Below are 19,046 nucleotides of genomic sequence, written 5' to 3'. Positions count from 1 at the left end.
CGATTTCAACAGTTTGTAGGAATGCTAAAATAGCAATTCACTGTAGCACACTGCCTATAAATCGCAACTAACAACCGTGAACCTTAAACCAATAAGCTGGCATTAGAAGAACGTGATTGCTTTATTCCAAAATGCAAATTTTTCAATTTACCCAAATTATGTACTGATTTCTCCGCTTCAGGCGGTTCGAGGAAACAACTTTAGCCAGAATATGGTAAGTAAATAGCGAAGCGATTTTCGTGGAGACGAATCCTCATTTGATGGTGTGCTCTGATTTTTTTTTTTTCAAAATTTAATATAAATAAGCTGAAATAAGATTTCTATCAAGAGTGGTTGAAACCTATTCAAATAATTGAACTAATCAACCGCATCGTTAATGCGGCGAATTGACGTGGAGATTTCGAGACGAATTTACCAAACTCAACCCGATCCGCTGTCGATCACTATTCACAGTACACGAATTCAATTTCCACTTTGGAGCCTACCTTCCACACACTTGGGCAGCTGGTTGACCTGCCACTCATCCGAGTCGATATCGCACCGGATGTCAACCGGACCGTCAATCCTGAAACCTCTATCACAGCTATAATGAGCCGTTACGAACTCCTCACTTTGGTCCACGGTAAGCCGTGCACTTCCGTGTGCCACTTCCGGTGGTTGTTCGCAGTCCTCATAGACCTGGCGCCCATCAACGGGTCCGACGATAGCTGAAAATAAACGAATAGCAAATTAGGACGGTGTTTTTGGCACAACCTGTGATCTAATCTGCTACCGGATTCATTCGTTTGATTGATGTGCGTGGAAATTGCAATCAACCCAATAAATGCCGGCTGCAGAAATCGAACGATATAGAGATGGATCTATGATTAAATCAACCTCCCGATATTGGACCCACATTTCAACTAGTCGTGTGAAATCTGATGGAACGTCAATCACTCGCTTAGAATGGTTTGGTTTGTCTATACTAATAAATTGCCTCGCTGATTGTCAGGCTATCTCCGTGCGGGGTCATGACACACGTTCCAATACAATGAATCATTTTCCCACGATAAAAATAGTGCATTGTCGTTCCGTTTCGGAGGCCCGTACGATAAAATTTCATTAAAAACTGATCAACCAGTAAAATGTGTGACAACCTCATAAATTAGTATATATTTTATTGGTTCCCCTAGTCTTTACGTGCCGAATTATAACATTGGATGTAGCGGGTAAGAGAGAAAAAACCAGCTGGTGGCGAACAAAAGCCCAAAGAATCGAACCAAAGCTTCAATTCGTCCCCATAAATCTTCCACTGCTGCCCCTTTCGGCACGTGCGCGGTTCGCTTTTGTGAGTGAAACGAATCCTTTGCCACAAATAATACTGCTACTCTACCGACTGTGGTCCATCCGAGCGCGATCGGATGACAATGTGTTTCGACACGACAGCGGAATAAAAAAAATTCCACTGCAAGTAGAAATGAAACTCTCGAACCCAATCCAATAACAATAAATATTCCAGATATTTTTTGTTTCCTATCGAGGGGGAGGGGGGCTGTTATAGGCAGCAAAGCATGAAGCACTTTAAATTTTCCGGGGCGGTGCTTCGGTCATACTCCGATCGGCTACTATCAGCTGATTTGCAGTTATTCCATGCTACCTAGAAATTGTCTAGCTAGAGTTATTATAATTAAACTTCTTTGTCGGAACCATGGGCGCAACTAAGGAAAATTTCTAGGGGGGGGCTAGTTTTCATGCATGTAATTTTAAAGAACAGAAAAAGGAGTTTTAATATGCTTATTTAAAAACGCTTAAAATAGTGTCGTAACAGCAGAAAAAATCACTTCAAGATAGAATCTCCGAAGATGTACTGAATATCTTGAACACAGCGTCAACGCCAACCTCTTTCAGCAACACTGATTTGATATTGGGGAGAGCCTTGTTTTGTAAATGGCTGAGCAGTGCTTTTTTGCCTACCTCCACGTGTTACCGACTGGGATACGAGCAACCAAGGGAAAACCGGTGAACCGGTGGGAACTTGGTAGTATGCTGACAGGAAAGGGGTAGTTGTTCTCCTTAGAGAGCAGCTTGTCTGAACCCCACAGACTAGGGGCGGCTCAAACAGCGACTGATCCGGACCGAACGGCTGAACTATGAAATGCGGTGTCTCGCCAGCTACACCTATGGCGGCAGCCCTGTCGCGGGACTAGGCATCGCAGCCCTAGTAAGGCAGCATACTAAAATAAACATACTACGAAGAATCAAAGATTCAAAACGAACCGGAACAATAGGCAATCACTCAGCCGACCCAGCCGACCCAGTACATGTAACAGTAGATCGCTCAACGCCCCGGATGTCGACTGAATTCTGCTGGATCAGCTAGAATCCCGCCACTTCGACATCGTTGCGCTCCAGAAGCTTTGCCTGAAAGAAGAGAAGGTACGGTGGGTTTGTGACCGCAAGGCACAGTACCACCAAAGCGGTGGCACAACCAATGAGCTTGGTAGCGGTTCTATAGTGCTGGGCAGGATGCAGAGTCGTGTGATGAAGTGGCAGGCAATCAGCGACAGGTTGTGTTTGTTGAGAATAAAAGGCTGGTTCTACAACTACACTATCCCCAATGTGCACTGCCCTCACGAAGGAAGACCTGATGCAGAGAAAGAAACGTTCTACGCACAGCTGGAGAAACTTTACGATAGCTGCTCGCGTAGAGACATCAAGATCATCATTGGGAACATGAACGGAAGGAAAGACTTATATAAGCCGGTGATCGGCCCGCACAGCTTGCACACCGTGACGAACGACAACGGTCAGCTAGCACCAACTTCGCATCTTCCCGCGGGCTGGCAGTCCAAAGTCTCTTCTTTCCTCGACCAACGTACAGCAAAACAATTGACCACGTTCTCATCGACGGACTGTTCTTCTCAGACATTACATACGTACGCACCAATCACAGTGCTGATCGGACATGACCACTTCGATACAAAAAACTACAAAACCCTGATATACCCGGTAGTCCTCTACGAAAGTCCTCTTGGTGTTTTCGAACGGAAGGTGCCGTGGACTATTTGCGATGGAGTACAAACGGACGACGGATAACGGCGCGACAGCGCATGAACCATTAGCTACAAGCGCTGTTTGGAGAGAACCCCATTGAGCACCTGGCGAAAGACAATAGGTTGCGGTGGACCGGTCACGTCGTAAGGATGCCGGACGACAACTCTGTGAAATCACTTCTCTTCAGCAAACCCTACCGGCACCAGAAAGTAAAAGGCGCAGCGTGTATGATGGCTCGACCAGATCGAAAGAGACCTGCGAGTGGTGAGACATCTGGGGAACTGGTGAAACACAGCCCAAAACCGAGTAAAATGGCGACAACTTCTTGACACAGCACGAGTTACTACAGCTCTTGTCTGACTGATAAGATGAGTAAGAGAGCTAGGTTTGAGAATCGATGATTCTGGGTGCAGAACTAGTTCTTAGCCAATGAATGACGATATCTCAATTTGTGTTGATTTTGATGCTCTGATAAGTGGTATGGAATGTATTTATATTGAATACAATCATTCTCTGGGAAATTCTAGGAGGGGCTAAACACTTTTTAGAGGGGGGCTGAAGCCCCCCCTAGCCCCCCCGTAGTTGCGCCCATGGTCGGAGCTACACGATTGAGTTGCATCTGACATACGCTCTATTGCTTCCGTCCTGACTCAGGTAACATACATTCGTGTCCAGGACTATATGCTACGAATTAAAACAACTGACTGTCGGAAATTGCAGTCAGTGCAAAGCACGATTTATGCTTGTTCCGCGTGTCTGTGTGGGATGGGAATACGATTGTGGTCACAGCAGGACATTTGTCGGTATGTGAGGATTGCGCCAATTTTTCCCATACTAAGTCGAAACAACGAATCAGCAGAAAAAACAAAAATATCAGGAATATTTTCAACTAAATATTTAGTTTGTGTGCTTAGAAAGTTTCGTGAGATCGCATCCATTATCGACCGGTTCAGTATGGTTTACTCCTTCGCTGATCGTTTTCAGCCAAAAGGACTTGAAAATACGCAAACTTTAGAACCAACATTTTCGAATAAATTTGCATTTGGAAACAACAACAACCACTCGGATCGGAATAGAAGAGGAGAACAGAAATGAAAATCAGAAAATGATGTCCTTCAAAAATTAATATTAATAAATAAAAATATAGAACGAAAACATGAGTTATATGCGATGAGAGAAAGATAAATGAGAGATGGAAAACGATTATGGAATTAAGAAAAAAAGAGAGTAAAATAAAAATGTAGAATGTTAAAGGACATAAGATAAAATAATGAAAAGTGAAAACAGGATCTTGAATGAGAAAAAGATATAAGAATAAGGAACGGGAAAGTGAATGGAAAATTAGGCTTAGGTAGGTAAAAGAAAACGGGAATTCCTGCGAAATTAAGGGAAAATGAGAAATATGCGAGAAGAAAAGAAAACCAAAAGCAAAATGAGTAGAAAATAGAAATGTAGAAGGGTCATTCGCGAGAAAAAAAAATGAAAAAGAGATATGATAAATAAAATAAAATATTTGTGAAAAATACTATACAAAACCAGCAAACAACAAGAGAAGGAGAAGTAGAAGACAAATAGGAACAGAGATAAAAAATTGAAGGGAGCTAGGTGAGTAGGTTGCAAGAGGTAACAGCAATGAAAGAAGAAAATGATGAGAAAATAAAAATTTAATTACGGCCCACTGTTTATGGTATTGAAAACGAATCAAGTTATAATTTTTTGGAAGCCCATGTTGAATAATGAAAAAAACTGCATTTGGTTGATCGAATTGATGGACTCCCCGTAAACTGGAAACCAAATATTTTTTTTATTTTTTTGTTTTCTTCAAAACTTGGCTCACGAAATCTGATCTAACTCTTGAAGCCCATCCACCTATCTCAAAGTTTACTATCCCATTCGAAAGATCATGCTTATTTACATAAAACATGTGAAACTAGAATTAAAATTAAAATTAGAATTAAAACAAAAATAATATTAAAATAACCAAAACATGTTCGACTCGACCGTTTGGTTTTTCGTAAAATCTTACCTCACTGAAAATTCTGTAACACATGATATTCTTCAGAATATTTCCAACCAACCCATCATTGGAAAGGTGATAAAAAGGACTTTTTTTTGCATATATACAAAGAGACGTACATATTTATGTTAGTGTGTGAAGTTTTATTGGCATATTTTATTTTGTTACTCTTCAATATTCGGTCTTTTCATTGGGACTTAGAGAATATTCTCTTACTTCTAGGTAATATTTCCTATGCGGTATGAAAGAATGAAAAGAGTGTGTCCCCTCGATCGTCTTGACGTGCTCAATTCTTGGTTTTAGCTGGCCTGCAGCTTCTCCAAAATTCAGATCACACACGAACTCGAATTGCATAACATTTGACTGATGTAACAGGGCCAACAAAAAACGATTTAGCATCGGTAACCAGTTTGTCTCGAACCTTACCTAAGTGATATAGATTGATGTGTATTTGATACAAAACAATCAATGAGTTCGATTTCGTAAAATAAACACGATTTAATAAATAATTAAAAACTGTACCTATATGCTTTCACGTTTGATTGTTCCTCTAACCCCATCGCAAGCATATTTTCCATGGCAGCTGGCATGGAAATGCCGGTCAATGTGTATATCAAAGTCCTTTTTGATGAAGGAAATATTCGCGAAATCTCATTCATTTTTATATTGCTGGCCTGCTCCTTATGTCCACATGAAGATTTTCTTGATTTGTTTTAGATGAGTTAATAAAACTGGAAAGGTTCTGCAGGCAGCAATAAACAAAGGCAAATTGTGTTCCATCACCGGCGATACGGCGATGTACTGTTATTATTTTCTCGCAAAGTGGTCAATATTCTTGAAAGCGGCACCAAAGGGAGTTATGATTTCTAAGGTCGTATTGTCTCTGACGTAGCGGTGAATGTAAACAAAAATGGATAGGAGTCATTTAGATTCGAACAATTTGATTTACATTTCATTTTTTTCGGCTAATGTCATCGAATCACGATGAACATTTTTGTTGTCAAACAAGTCTGTATAGAGCAAAATCATTTCAAATCGCCTGGAAATACGCGAAAATTTAATCGACCATTTTTGATTTGAATGAAACTTTGCACACGTATTTGGCTTAGCAAACTGAGCATTTTTCACAGGTGGAGAGATTTTTTACACCCATGAGTTACATTCTAGAAGGGCGTATGCCTTTTGACATAGGTTTTATTCGAAGCATTGTGGCCCAGAAACCGTTGGTTGAATGGAAAAACTGTCTGAGAATGAGTTGTAGGGAATTAACAATGCACCATAAAAAAATATACACTGAACAAAAAAAATTTTTTTCGACCAAAAAAAATTAAAAATAATTTAATTTAAAAAAAAAGAGTTGAATTTTTTTTTATTTTTTTTTTTTTTTTAAAGAAACTTGACGTTAATACGCAACTGTTAAAAAAATTCGGGATGGCGAAATGAAAAATAATTTTCTTATGGTAGATTAATTTTTTTATGAAAATTCTATTTCAAACATTTTTCAAAATATTTATATTCTGATGATATTAAAAGGCATTGGTTTTCGAGTTATTTCTAATTTAAGCTCGAAAAATTATAATTATTTAGGAAAATACACGTTTTTCTTAATTTGTCCATGGTTCTCCGGCAAAAACCATACGTTCATTGGAATGCTTGATCAAAAATATACAATTCATTCTTTGACAACAAAACGATTGGACGAGCGGTTCTCAAGAAAAGAGTTAGATGTTCTAAGTAATATAAATATATATATATATATATATATATATATATATATATATATATATATATATATATATATATATATATATATATATATATATATATATATATATATATATATATATATATATATAAGAATCAAATATTTATTTTCGAGTTTTATTATCTTAGGAACATATTTTTTATGACATAGATACTTTACAGAACTAGTTTCACCTTATATTTTATATACATCATAAGTAAATGATTCGTCATCTTTTGAAAACAGCTTCGTTTGTATCTTATTTTCTGAATTCGGAACAAAAGAGTAATATTTTTGTGTGGCAGCTATTATTATAGATTTTTTGAAAATATTGCTCCATTCTGTTACTCCTTGTTCATATTCTTCATAGGAAACCCAACTAAATGACATTTTTGATGAATTTTTATTACAATCATACAATTCTTTTGCGCTTGTAATGGGATGTTCATGTTTTTTAGCTAAACTTGCATTTCTTGAAATTCGTTTTAATATGCCACCAATTGCATCGCACGGGCCTTTACCATAAGAGTCGCAAAAAATGCCACTCTGCATCGACGTTATATTTTGCTTCAAACTTGCAAAGACTTGCAAAGTTTTTTCTATTTTTATATTGTGAGGCAGCTCCATCAGACATTAATATCGCTTTTTTCAACTCTATTGTTGTTTTCAAACAAACTCATTAATTTGGCAATGAACACCTGAACCGCAACAGTATCATGATGGAGTACTTCCGATATTATGATGAAGCTGATATTCTTAAGTGTTCCAGATTCTGAATAGTAAACAACGAAGAGATGAATGGTGGCTTGACTATCATACAAATAACTACACGAATCACAAATTGATAAAGACGTATCAAAATGAGCTTGACTGTTCAATATTTTTAATTTTGCAATAACGTTTTCGTTTAATTTGCGTAAGCTTGATGAGCACCGATGATCAGGAAAGGGTTTACAGCATTCGGGCTTGGTGTATTCCATTTTTTTTTTTTTTTTTTTTCTTCACATAACATTTATTTGACACGGCACAAATACAATTTAATGTTTAACGGCGCCAATTATATCTGATGACTTAAAAACTAAAGCAAATTTTTTATCCTCGCTGCCGACTACGAGCTGAAATTAAGTCTAACTTAAAACTAGCATGGGATTTCCAATCAGTGTTTTGTTGTTCAATGGTCGTCTGATAATCGTCGAATGGCATGTATGGATTCGTTCTGCTGAGCCACGATGTCGTGAGTTGGGACAGAGGCTCGTAGTCCTTGGGTCCTGGTTCTATTGTGCGGGGTCTGTTTGCTGGTTTTGTGCTTAAGGTTCAAACGTGTTCTTGTCGTTTTGTTGGGTGTAGACGGAGGGGAACGGGACTAGACTGGGGCGTGGATGGATTTCAGGAAAACGTATATAAGGGACATGTAGGATAGGTCACGGCTCGCCAAGACATCACGAACAGGAACAGCCGGCTGTCTACCCTCGGCCTGCAGGGAAGCTATTAATTTAGACCTGGCGTCACGGTGTACAGGGCATGACCAAACCACATGCTCTATGTCGTGATAACCTTCACCACAGGCACAGATACCACTTTCCCCGAGCCCAACATGACGGAGGAGCGCGTCAAATCTATAGTGATTGGACATAAGCCGGGACATCACGCAAATGAAATCCCGACCTACATCCAACCCCTTGAACCACGGGTTCGTCGATACTTTGGGGATTATGGAATGTAACCACCTTCCCAATTCCCCTCTGGTCCAAGCATTTTGCCAACTGATGATCGTATTCTGACGTACAAGTGCGAAAAATTCATTAAAGGCAATTGGTCTTTCATAAATATCACCGTTTGTTGCGCCCACCTTAGCCAAAGAGTCCGCTTTCTCATTACCCGGTATCGAGCAGTGAGAAGGGACCCACGCTAAGGTAATCTGAGTAGATTTTTCGGATAAAGCACTCAGATGTTCCCGTATTTTCCCCAGGAAATACGGAGAGTGCTTAACATCTTTCATCGATCGGAGAGCCTCAATGGAACTGAGACTGTCCGTAAAGATGAAATAATGGTCCGTGGGCATTTTTTCGATAATCCCTAGGGTGTACTGAATTGCAGCTAATTCTGCGACGTAAACAGAAGCAGGATTATCGAGCTTATGGGAGACGGTTAAATTGTTATTGAAGATACCGAAGCCAGTGGACCCATCAAGAAGTGATCCGTCAGTGTAGTACATATTGTCGCAGTTGATGTTTCGATATTTATTGGAAAAAATTTTAGGGATCTGCTGCACGCGTAAATGATCCGGGATTCCACGAGTTTCTTCTATCATGGATGTATCGAAAAACACAGTAGAATCAGAAGTATTTGATAAGTCGACACGATTTGGAATATTCGAAGAAGGGTTAATATTTTGGGACATGTGATTGAAATACAATGTCATAAAACGGGTTTGAGAATTAAGTTCGATTAACCTTTCAAAATTTTCAATCACGGGACGGTTCAAGACCTCACATTTGATTAGAATACGAGAAGACAGGCTCCAGAAGCGGTTTTTCAATGGTAGTACTCCAGCTAAAACCTCCAAACTCATCGTATGGGTCGACTGCATGCAACCTAAGGCGATACGCAAACAACGATATTGTATTCGCTCCAGTTTGATCAAATGTGTGTTTGCTGCGGAGCGGAAGCAGAAACACCCGTATTCAATAACAGACAATATCGTTGTTTGGTAAAGCCTTATAAGGTCTCCTGGATGGGCTCCCCACCATTGTCCGGTTATTGTACGAAGAAAATTCACTCTTTGTTGACATTTTTTCATCAGATACCTCACGTGACAACCCCAGGTGCCTTTAGAGTCGAACCAGACACCAAGATATTTGTGTACCAAAACCTGAGAAATCGTTTTACCCATTAATTGTGTTTGAAGCTGAGCAGGTTCATGCTTCCTAGAAAAAACTACTATCTCAGTCTTCTCCGGAGAGAATTCGATACCTAGCTGTAAAGCCCAAGCAGACAAATTGTCCAAGGTATCTTGCAATGGTCCTTGCAAATCGGCAGCTTTGGCTCCTGTAACAGAGATTACACTGTCGTCTGCAAGTTGTCTTATCGTGCATGAATTTGCCAGACATTCGTCGATGTCATTTACATAAAAGTTATAAAGAAGGGGGCTTAAACATGAGCCCTGGGGAAGACCCATGTAGCTAATGCGAAAAGTTGCCAAATCGCCATGCGTAAAATGCATGTGCTTTTCGGACAACAAATTGTGCAAAAAATTGTTCAAAATTGGAGAAAATCCTTGTCGGTGAAGTTTACCCGAAAGAATGTCAATAGAAACGGAATCAAAAGCCCCCTTAATGTCCAAGAACGCAGACGCCATTTGTTCTTTACGAGCATACGCCAGCTGAATATCTGTTGAAAGCAACGCAAGACAATCATTCGTCCCTTTGGCACGGCGGAAGCCAAATTGAGTTTCTGATAGTAGACCATTTGATTCGACCCAGTGGTCTAAACGACGGAGTATCATTTTTTCCATCAATTTCCGGATACAGGATAGCATTGCAATCGGCCTATAAGAGTTGTGATTAGAAGCTGGTTTCCCTGGTTTTTGGATGGCGATCACCTTCACTTGCCTCCAATCCTGCGGTACAATGTTTTGCTCCAGGAACTTATTGAACAAGTTCAACAAGCGCCTCTTGGCATTGCCGGGTAGATTCTTCAACAAGTTGAATTTGATTCTATCTAATCCAGGCGCGTTATTGTTACAGGACAGGAGGGCAACTGAAAGTTCTGCCATCGTAAAAGGTGATTCTATCGCGTCGTGGCCCGGAGACGCATCGCGAACAATATTTTGCTCAGGAACAGAGTCCGGACATACTTTCCTGGCAAAATCAAATATCCACCTACTTGAAGACTCCTCGCTTTCGTTGACCGTTACGCGATTCCGCATTCTTCGAGCTGTGTTCCAAAGAGTGCTCATCGATGTCTCCCTCGACGTCTCGTTCACGAACCGACGCCAATATCCACGTTTCTTTGCTTTAGCCAAGCTTTTAAGCTTGGTATCAAGCTCCGAATACCGTAAATAGTCGCCAGGTATACCTCCCGTCTGGTAGGCCTTAAACGCGTCGGATCTTTGCGTGTAGACATCGGAGCACTCTTGGTCCCACCACGGAGTGGGAGGCCGTTCTTTGATCGTTACGCCGGGATATTTCTTCGTTTGGGCTTGCATCGCGGCGTCGAGAATCAAGCCCGCGAGGAGGTTGTATTCTTCAAGTGGTGAATGATGTTGAATCGACTCGACCGCTTTTGAAATCATTTCCTCGTATAACTTCCAATCGACATTTCGTGTGAGGTCATACGGAATGTCAATTGGTCGCATGCGAGTTGACCCGTTAGTAATTGAAATAAGAATAGGCAGATGGTCGCTACCGTGAGGATCAAGGATTACCTTCCATGTGCAATCCAACCGTAGCGACGTCGAACATAAGGATAGATCCAAAGCGCTTGGGCGCGCTGGAGGTTTCGGGATACGTGTCATTTCACCGTTGTTTAAAATAGTCATGTCGAAGTCATCGCAAAGGTTATAGATTAAAGAGGAGCGGTTATCATTGTATGGGGAACCCCAAGCCACGCCATGAGAGTTGAAGTCTCCCAAAATCAAACGTGGCGAGGGAAGAAGTTCTATTAAATCAAAGAGCAGCCGTTGCCCAACCTGTGCTCTGGGGGGAATATATATTGAGGCAATACAAAGCTCTTTACCTTGTATTGTCATTTGACATGCGACAACTTCGATGCCTGGAATCGAGGGGAGGTTAATACGATAGAAAGAATAGCACTTTTTAATCCCTAAAAGTACTCCTCCATATGGGGTGTCTCGATCAAGGCGAATAATATTAAAATCATGGAAGTTGAGATCAATATTTGAAGTAAGCCAAGTTTCACAAAGGGAAAATGCATCGCATTTGTTTTTATTTATCAAAACTTTAAACGAATCAATTTTTGGTAAAATACTTCTACAATTCCACTGTAAGACAGAGATAGAATCCTTCATATACGCAGTTGAATTAGGCATCGAAGGATACAATCGCTGCAAGGAGAGGCCATTGGGCAGTCAACTGCTTCAAAAATGATCTAACTGTTGGGAGGAATGCTGTAAGAAAAATTTTAATTGGATCGGGTACATTGAAAGTTTCAAAAATCCAGTCCACTATGTCAGAAAATTTCACTAATCCAGAGTTTGTTTCATCAACTGGGAGTGTAAAAGGAGCAACTGGGGTTTTAGATGTTCCTGGCAGTGCTGGGAACTCCTTCTGGGACTTTAAATTTGCCAGCCCAGGAGGAGTTTGCTTCGGTTTTTCCGCAGCACTGTTTGGTTTGTTTGTAACTTTCATTTCACTTTGAGAAATCTTAGGACCTTTTCTGGGAAGTTTAGGAGAGGAAATATTTTTCCTCTTTCTAGACTCCCCAGGATTGGCGTAAGATGCTCCCGCTGGTGAATCGTCAGAATCGGTTTCCTCAGAGGGCAACAGATCGAAGGGGTTCGAAGTAACGGGAGAAGTGGTAACGGTCTTCTTCAGCATGTCAGCGTAGGAACGCTTTGAACGCTCTTTGAGAGACCGTTTTATTTTATCCCTGCGCTGCATGTACACCGCACATGTCGAGAGCTCATGCAGATTTTCTCCGCAGTGAATACACTTTTCAGCGTTAACACTGCAAGAATCTTCCGCATGAGACTCCCCACACTTGCCACAACGTGCCTTATTGCAGCAGTAGGCGGCTGTATGGCCTAACTGCTTGCAATTCAGGCAGCTCATGACGCGGGGCACGTAGAGCCTCACAGGGAGACGAACCCGGTGGATCGAGACGTGGCTTGGTAGTGCAGACCCGGCGAACGTAACTCGAAACGAGTCTGACGGAGTGTATACTGTTTTGCCACCGATGATCGATGCTGACCGCAATTGCTTGCAGTCGAGCACCTTTACTTCGGGACACGTTTTGTTCTTAAAGCACCCTTTGGCACTTTGCAGTATACACTCGACGGACAGACTCGAATCGGTTATGACACCGTCGATCTCCACGTCTCGTGCGGGTATGTAAACGCGATACTCGCGTGTGAAGAGCTCAGAGCAAGCTATATCGTTGGCCTCTTTCAGGTTACCGACCACGACACGGAGCTTGTTAGGCCGGACCTTGGAAATTTCGGTCACGCCCTTGTACTCCTTCGTCAGGTCTTTAGAAATCTGCAAGAGGTTCAACTTTTTCGATTTCGGTCCTGCCTTTGGCCGAAAATAAACAGTATAGCTGCCCTGGGCTCCGTCTGGGTAAAGCCTGGGGCGAGGGGGGACTGAAGAATGAACAGGGGAGGGGGTAACAGAAGGGTCAGGGTCAGAGGGGTTCGGGGATGGTGGCGCGGGAGGCGAGGGATCTACATCCATCGCGCTATGTTTAGCGCACTAGCGCTGACAAGAACACGTACCTTTTTATTTCTCCCTTCCAGTAAGGTTGGTTGTCCGATCGTTCGAAGTAGCAGCCGTTACAGCCAGCAGCACCAATACAGAAGCACCAAACAGCCACCAGCAGCGAGCCAGGTGTGAGATCACTCCACACAGCGATACGACTCGCTGACACTGATGGCTTCTTCTTTTTCCTCGTTTGTGTCTCGTCCACTGCTGTAGCACAATCCAGCCAGCAGCCAAATCGGCTTACGCACCAGCTGGCAGTCACGATGCGAAACAGTTGCACAAAGGAACGACCTTGAACCCGGATTTATTTCACTCGACCAGGCAAACAATGCCAACACTTGTTCACACGTCTTTTGTTTTATACTCTATCGGACCGATCACCAAACACGTCCAGTACTGATGCGTGTTCGGCACAGAATGAAGTGTATTCCATTTTCACTTTATTCATCTTCACAAAATGCAAACTGTTACTAACACATCTGGAGTAGTGCAATCGTATTTATAAACGAAAACAGATATAATAGGTAACCCAGTAGTTATTGGTTGCGTACTTTACAAACAGTTATTATTAGTAAACAAGTAGGTAGTGTTGCACGACAAACATATTTTTTATAAAACATTCGGCAAGGGAGAACGTGTAGATAGGCTAAGGTTTAGCGCTTGAGTTATTTATCCAATCGTTTTGCTGTCAAAGAATGAATTATATATTTTTGATCAAGCGTTCCAATGAATGTATGGTTTTTGCTAGAGAACCATGGACAAATTAAGAAAAAACGTGTATTTTCCGAAATATTAATAATTTATTGAGCTTAAATTTAAAATAACTCGAAAACCGATGCCTTTAGAATGTTTACCATCAAGAGCTTTTTGATTCAAAATGACTCTCTGCATCATCAGAATACAAATATTTTGAAAAATGTTTGAATTAGAATTTTCATAAAAAAATTAATCTACCATAAAAAAATTATTTTTCATTTCTCCATTCTCGAATTTTTTTTAAAAGTTGCGTATTAACGTCAAGATTCTTTAAAAAAAAATAAAAAAGTATTCAACTCTTTTTTTAAATTGAAATTTAATGTTTTTTTTTAATTTTTTTTTTGGTCAAAAAAATTTTTTTTTGTACAGTGCATATTTTTATGGTGCATTTTCAATTCCCTACAACTCATTTTCAGACAATGTTTCTATACAACCAACGGTTTCTGGGCTACAATGCTTCGAATAAAACCTATGCCAAAAGGCATACGCCCTTTCAGAATGTAACTCATGGGTGTAAAAAATCTCTCCATCTGTGAAAAATGCTCAGTTTTCTAAGCCAAATACGTGTGCAAAGTTTCATTCAAATCAAAAATGGTCGATATTCGACCATAGGTCATTTCGCGCGATCTTGCTCTATAGGATTCATCTTCATCGGTTCACTTGAAAAAAAAATGGCGTGTCAAATTGAAACAAATGATCTTTATTTGAAAGCGAAAGTTAACAGTGTCACAATCGCCTGACGATTTTCAATTGAATATCTTTTCCGTCTATTTTCTTATGATGGGTTGGTTGGAAATACACTAGATTCTCTTTTTTACGCGATTGATGCGTGCGCGCAAAAAAAGATTCGCGTAAAAAAAATCGCGTAATTTTGAACAAATCGCGTAATTAGGAGCAAATCGCGTAAAAAACGATCGCGTCGTTACAAAATCTTTCGCTATGTGGTAAAGGCCTAAATACACACACGGCGCATTGATCGCTCTCCCGCCTTCTACTTTGTATGGAGAAGGCGTCATTACGCCGTGTGTGTGTTTGGGCCTAAAGTGTGTGTATGTGTGTATGTAGTGTATGTGTGTGTATGTTTGTGTGTGTTACATCTTGGCTCATAAACAAAATTTCCCATGTTACATATCGCGTAATTTCAAGGAAATCGCGTAAAAAAATCGTGTAAAATAAAATCACTTAAAAAAAGTCGCGTAAAAACAGATTTCAGTGTATTCTATGAAGAATATCATGTGTTACAGCATTTTCGGTGAGGTAAGATTTAACGAAAAACCAAACGGTCGAGTCGAACATGTTTTGGTAAATTTAATATTATCCATGTTTTAGACAACATACATCTCTAATCTTCACTTAAAAAAGCAAAGCCTTGGTGCTATTCGAAACTTGACCTTTTGTTTACTATACACAGACTTCGCAGCCACCCGTTAAGTGTACAGGACAATTGCGGGGCTAGCGCTACGATCCTACTGACACTATCAGTCTTTCCCGAGTCAAGCCTCGCACCTACGACGACTGGCTTGTTCGGCCAGCTTTGTACCTCAAGACCAGCTGGGGAGGCAATAATTTTCACTTATTTTATGTAATAAAGCATGATCTTTCGGATGGAATAATGAAATTTGAGGTAGGTAGGTGGGCACCCATTTAAAAATCGCGGCTATATCCAAAATGGCGACTACCTACTTTGATATTTGCAAAAGAAGGCCTTATCTTTTTTTGGTTTAGGTAATTTCATAAAGAAATTCAAGAGTTTTATCAGATTTGGTGAGCCAAGTGTAGAAGGAAAACGAAAAATTTAAAAAAAAGTTTTGATGCAGTTTCTTTACTTGTTCAACATGGGCTTCCAAAAAAACATAACTTGAATCGTTTTCAATACCATCACGTTAATAGTGGGCCGGTCTCAGCGCGAATTGCTCATATCAGAAAAACGACTTGTTTGATTGAAATGGTGTCTTCAGCAAAGTTGTAGGTTATTAAATGGCGGTTCTAGAAAAAATATAAGCACTGTAAAAAAAAATTATGTGCCAAATTTTCTAAATTGTAACAAAATAAAAAATATCTCAAAAAGTACCTTTTTAAAAAATCTTTTTTTTTACACATTAAAGATGACAATATGTACTACTATCTGTCAAAATTTGATGATGGTAAAATAAAAAACAAAAAAGTTATGCACGTTTGAGTATTTTGATATTTTCATTCTGAACTTTTTTGAGTGTTTTTTTTTTCTAGCTACACATAACAATGTTGAAAATTTATCACTAAGAGCATGATACCAATCCAACGCGCTATTTTGACGTGGGACACGTCTTTGTTTACTATACTGGGATGCATTCTGTAAAATTGGAAATGAAACGGGCAAATGTTGCGTCAGATTTCAAACGCTAATAACAGCATAACCACATGATGGATAACAATAACCAATATGTTGTTGGATAGATAAAATGTATAAAAATTTTGTAATGTGTTAATTATCACTCTAATTTCATTGCTAAGCGGTAAAATTGATAATAATTTCAATAACAAATTTACGCGAATAATGAACCAATTACATGCGAGCATTCCTAGCACAGACGACGTGAATGGACACCATCCGTTTCCTGTGATATTCCCTGTATCAATTTCGAAATAAAAATTGACAGAGTCTCCCCGTCCCAATAGGTCAATTTATTTTTGCTTCCATGAGCTTAGACTAATATGATGTCTCGAAGGTAAAAGTTTTCCTAAAAGTTCGAAACAATACCCATCCTTGAACAATCTCTAAACCTGCGTGTTAGGTACTGTAGAACCTAATAAAAACTGATGTATTGAAAGAAAACATGCCAGTAAAAGCAACAGTACCAGTGGAGTATAGAACCGCAGGTCTCTCGTCGTCTATGATTGCATTGGTACTCTTCTATTCGTACTGCAGCAGTACTATTGCAGTGGTACACTTTTGTTCGTACATTTCTATTCGTATGCAATTGAGGAAAAACTACAATGCTGCTGTTGATGGTGATTGAAAGTTTATTTCATAAATATGATATGATGTATTGCAGTGGTACACTTTTGTTCGTACATTTCTATTCGTATGCAATTGAGGAAAAACTACAATGCTGCTGTTGATGGTGATTGAAAGTTCATTTCATAAATATGATTGCAATGAATTACTCAACAAGAATTGTAAATTTTTGCAACGGATATTTTTTTAATTTTATCTTCGATATTCACTAAATAATCGTGACCGGATAGTATCGAAAGAGTAAATTCCTAAATATATACATTTATAGAAGAGTAAGAACCTGTGAATGCTTGTGATTTTTTAGTTTATTTAGTAAGATTCGTACAGAATCTCTTTTTATATTTCAAAATTGTTAGATGATATATTATTATTCTAAGCTTTACCATAATAAACGTATATTTCCTGTCTTCGTAATACAGCGAATGTAGTTGCAGGCAAATGAAAAAATTGTCAAGCAAAAAATAAAAATGTAATCGTGGATTTCTACGATTTTTTGCTGGAACTTGTTAGGAATTTTGTTCAAAATATTTTCTTATGTTTTCCAATTGATGAACCTTTGTAAGGGCTTCTATATTATTTGAAAGTAATATCCATACTATAGATTTGATTTAGTTAGAGTTAAATAAGACAAAACCATTCATTATGATAACGTAAGCATTATTGGATTTGGTTTTTGAGGATATAGAGATAATTCTGACTTTGACGCATTTTGAGAAATTCTTGGTGCTTTTTCAACAAGCACAATATGCTTGTGCCTTGTTAAATACATATTTTTTTGCACAAAAAAAAAATACTAAAGGCATAATATCGCCAAATATAAATGATATTCCTTCGACTGTTGTTGAATATATTCCAAAAATTGATTTCCAGGGGAGGCTGAAAATAAACACATTGATTCTGTCTGCCGACTCTGTATATTTTGTAACAAAAAATCCCCTAAATACAGTGTTTAGTCCCACGTCACCATTTCATACTGTTACATTTCATTGCTGTATACCTTGTAGTATTTTTGTAAGATTTGGACCACTGCGACCATTGTGTTGATCTTTTGTGGTATTTGTACCATAATCGAACATTTTAATACTAGCCCTGTTGAAATTGAATATGCAGCACTCACCGGCGAACCCTGTTTTTAGAAGGTTGTGAAAATAAGACGAACACAACCAATTTATACAGTGCGTGTTTATATCAAGTAAATCCAGATTTAGAAAACCGGGAGCTGGGATATTGAGGGAGCTGGGATATTTATTCTTCTAAAATAAAGTTTTGATATAACAATTATATTAAAACTACTATTATATAAACTAAATTTTAAATCTCTCGAAAACGGGTACGTTTAGACAGTTTATCATTGTGAGCTTCATGATATGAAATGGTCACTAGAATCATTTAACGTCATCGCAATAAGTTTTTTATTATTAGGTTATTATAGAAATACGACAGTCTGTCTTATGGCAATGTAGTTCTTGCAATATATTAGATATTACAGTCGATTGGAATTAATCGAAATGATGGTCTGAAGTGGTTAAATCTAAATAAGATATTCCACATTTAGCTCTCTCTAATGCTAAGGTAATGATAGTTTATTTTGTATTAATATGTTCACATCAGTAATAACGTTTACCCAACAATAAAAAACAACTTCCTGAAAATAATGTGGGGGCCCTCAAGAGATTTAAAATGATAACTTGGGTCGATTTATAACCTCTTGATACCATGGGTTTCAAAACTGCATCTGGAGTCGACTTCAGGTCTCTTGACATCATCCCGATTCCGGAAGTACTTATACCTAATAGGTAGAATTTTGTCATTTTTCGTCTATTTCACAACCACCATAAGTCACCATCTTGAACTTCTAAATAGCGTCTGGAGTTTAGATCTGGGAGTTGGAGTATCTGGGCATCATTCTTGTTCTGAAAATATTTATATTGGACGCTATTTTTTTGCCTCATTTTCGATTCTGATTGGACGAAATATGTGTTCAAAACCAGACTCTATATTTTTCAATAGTACAATACTGCCGGTACCCGCATAACTGTCCCATACTGATTTTTGTCA

The 19,046-nt window shown here is 39.1% G+C and overlaps 1 protein-coding gene across 4 annotated transcripts in view; it reads right to left on the bottom strand.

The window, feature by feature from the left end:
* The window catches only part of LOC129726057 (fibrillin-1), a 238,438-nt gene that overhangs the window by 193,895 nt on the left and 25,497 nt on the right, over window positions 1-19,046 (bottom strand). For all 4 annotated transcript variants that reach the window (XM_055682623.1, XM_055682624.1, XM_055682625.1 and 1 more), the window contains exon 2: window positions 486-707. In XM_055682623.1, the coding sequence (XP_055538598.1) occupies window positions 486-707 (222 nt within the window). The remainder of the gene's footprint in view (window positions 1-485; window positions 708-19,046) is intronic.

Source organism: Wyeomyia smithii, chromosome 2 (genome assembly GCF_029784165.1).
Source record: "Wyeomyia smithii strain HCP4-BCI-WySm-NY-G18 chromosome 2, ASM2978416v1, whole genome shotgun sequence".
NCBI lineage: Eukaryota > Metazoa > Arthropoda > Insecta > Diptera > Culicidae > Wyeomyia > Wyeomyia smithii.
This window is presented reverse-complemented; position numbering and strand designations above follow the sequence as displayed.